This window comes from Cyprinodon variegatus, unplaced genomic scaffold (assembly GCF_000732505.1).
Source record: "Cyprinodon variegatus isolate N-32 unplaced genomic scaffold, C_variegatus-1.0 Scaffold293, whole genome shotgun sequence".
Classification (NCBI taxonomy): Eukaryota; Metazoa; Chordata; class Actinopteri; order Cyprinodontiformes; family Cyprinodontidae; genus Cyprinodon; species Cyprinodon variegatus.
Genome location: NW_015150746.1, coordinates 744,385 through 747,219, shown reverse-complemented (window position 1 = coordinate 747,219; position 2,835 = coordinate 744,385). Strand labels below are relative to the sequence as shown.

Here is a 2,835-nt window from a genome sequence, read left to right as displayed (position 1 = left end):
AAATAAACTGAACACAAAAAGGATCATAATGATTGTTTACTGCAACAGACTGGTTACCTGTCCAGGCTGTATACTGCCTTTCACTCATGGGCTAACAGGGATAGGTACGGGTGGTTCATTCGCAAAGTTGTAACCCAGCCCATAGCTGTAAGGCTTTATGAATCCCATGTATCTTATTGGTTCAACTAACATTAAGTAGAATGTTAATGAGCATAGATAACTCTTTTCTTCTTTAACTGTAGTTTTTGTCTGCTCCTGAAGGTATCTGAATTTACTTTAAAATTTATACTTTCTTAAAAGAGACTTAATTTAGTGAAATGATCACCAATTATTATTTTTCCCAATAACTCTTTAGATATGATGAATACAAATATGGATATGATCCCTTTTACATAAAAGTCCTCTCGTTCAAAATTTATTGCAGTGAATAAAACAATATACATTTATGAATAAATGATTTGTATATAACACAGAGCACTGAGCTCATTCAGTTGTATACTCCTTGGAGAAAAGTACCTTTTCAATTAATTATCAGTAAATCTGTGTTTGAACCGTACGAACGTAAGCATCTACTTCTCTTTACAAACTGTTGTTGTCCACATTCATAACCTTGAATTAAAGGTGTTCTCTTCTAATGTGGATTACTATTATTTACTATTAATCTTCTTACCCTTTTACTTCAAAGACCTATTCATCACTTAATCATCAGATAAAAATAAGTGTTGTGTCATATTCCGTTCATATTATATCGCTATGTATCCTGGTCAAGATTATTGTCTTACCGGTAATACCTTTATTGGGCTAAGATCTAAACCAAGGTGACCTGTGACTGAAATGAGATTATATTAGCTTTGCAGGCACCACACAAAAACAATTTTAAAAGCTATGTAAAGACACTGCCAAACCAGACTTAAAGTAGAAAAAGTAAGTAGAAACTGACTCAAGACATAACTGCATTTTGAATAGGTCATTCACATTTATTTATTTATTTGAATAAATATACTACAGTCATATGAACTTTTCCACCCAAGTTATAATTAAAAGATAAACAGGATGAGTCATTTGCAAAGTGCGATTTATTTTACGTTGCCTTGATTACATGCCTCTACATTCAAAAATAAGCCAGTATCATATAGGATCCAACTGTAAGAGCATAACATTTTTCCCATTTCATCTGAGGAAAAAAGACAACAACTCGTAGATTGTTAAGTTGGATATTCTGTACATACAGGAACAACTCTGTAATGGGCTGACTTTTCCTGCAACTGTCTTTAGGTTGAACCAAGTCGTTTGTAAAAATAAAAAACAGGAAGTTATTTCTGTAGACATTAGCCTTCAGTCGTTTCCCTGGGGGGGCAGAAGTCTTCTTCTTGGATAGTGGATGATGGAGCCTTTGCCTGTTGCTCCATTTATGCAGGAGACACGGAGCTTGAGGACACAGAGGAGGCTTCGGTTTTGGAGGCAGTGGAGGATGCTCCCTCCTCCTCTTCGAAGGGATTCTTCCCGCAGCACAAGGTGGTGATCATGCAGTGGCGGAACTGCTTGTTCATGCAGATGTAGATCAGTGGATTGTAGATTGAGGATGACTTGGCAAAGAAAGCTGGGATGGTCATAAAAAGAGGTCCAAACTCAGAACCCTGATGTGTGAAGATGTACCAGGCCACACCAGCATAGGGGCACCAGCAAACCAAGAAACCAATGACCATGATGATGACCATGCGGGTGACTTCCCTCTCAGCCCTCTGGGTGGTTTCGGACTCCTGCTGGGCAGCAGCTGCTTCCTTAACGGCACAGAGCAGACGACCGTAGCAGAAGAAAATGACAGACAGAGGGATGATAAAGTGGCAGATGAACATGTAGATGACAAAGGACTCATTGTTGAACCCCTCTGCACGGGTATAGTAGTCGACTCCGCATGAACACTGCATGCCCTCTGGGATGTAACGAGACCAGCCAAAGAGAGGGGGGACTGCACAGGCCCCAGCTGCAACCCAGGTGAAGGCCAAACCCATAATAGCATGGTTCTCACTGAAGCGGAAGTTGCTGATGGGTTTGCAGACAACCAGCCACCTTTCAATAGCCAGAACAACCAGTGACCACAGACCGATCTCACCACCAAGGGTAGCAAAGAATCCTTCAATATTGCAGCCAAGGCGTCCGAGGACAAAGTAGCCGTGCATGGAGGTGTAAATCGTTGTGGTGAATCCTCCGAAAACCATGAAGAGGTCAGCCACCGCAAGGTTGAGCAGGATGTAGTTTAGAGGGGTTCGCAGCTTCTTGTGTTCGAGGGTGACATAGAGGGTGAGGAAGTTGACAGGAAAGCCGACAAGAATGAGAAAAAACATGTAGGCGCCAAGACAAGCATAGGCTGCTGGGCTGACAAGGTAGTACTGAGGGTATTCATAAGGACTCCGGACAACACCAGTGGTATTAACCATAGGGATGTAAAAATATGGTCCCTCTGTGCCGTTCATGGTTGCGGCTTGCGGTTGCTGTCAGCCCCTCGGTGGTGTTTTCTTCTGGCTGTTTGAGATTATGATAGAGACGGACCTTGCTACAAATGGATCTAGTGGCCTCAGTCGCGCTTTTAAAAGGCACACCTTGGATTATCACTTTCCAAATCCGTCAGCACAAATTGATTTAGGCCACAGTTAATATCTAATCCAGCCGTAACTGCAAACATAACTGACCACTCATCAAGATATTAAGGTTACACCTGCTCATGGCTGTCTTGGAGCTGTTGACACGTATTACAAAGCATCATTAGTACCAGCCATTTTATGCTCCAAAAAATATATAAATAATATCAGCAAAACAGAGTAATTTAACATGTTA

The 2,835-nt window shown here is 41.3% G+C and overlaps 1 protein-coding gene across 1 annotated transcript; it reads right to left on the bottom strand.

The window, feature by feature from the left end:
- Positions 1–1,283: 1,283 nt before the first annotated feature.
- Positions 1,284–2,480, bottom strand: LOC107090406 (rhodopsin). The gene has a single exon (XM_015383770.1). It carries the CDS (start codon positions 2,472–2,474, stop codon positions 1,410–1,412), a length of 1,065 nt encoding a protein of 354 aa, XP_015239256.1. The 5' UTR covers positions 2,475–2,480; the 3' UTR covers positions 1,284–1,409.
- Positions 2,481–2,835: the final 355 nt, after the last annotated feature.

Coding starts and splice junctions, on each gene's coding strand:
- LOC107090406 (XM_015383770.1), bottom strand. CDS start 2,474: ATGAACGGCACAGAGGGACCATATTTTTACATCCCTATGGTTAATACC.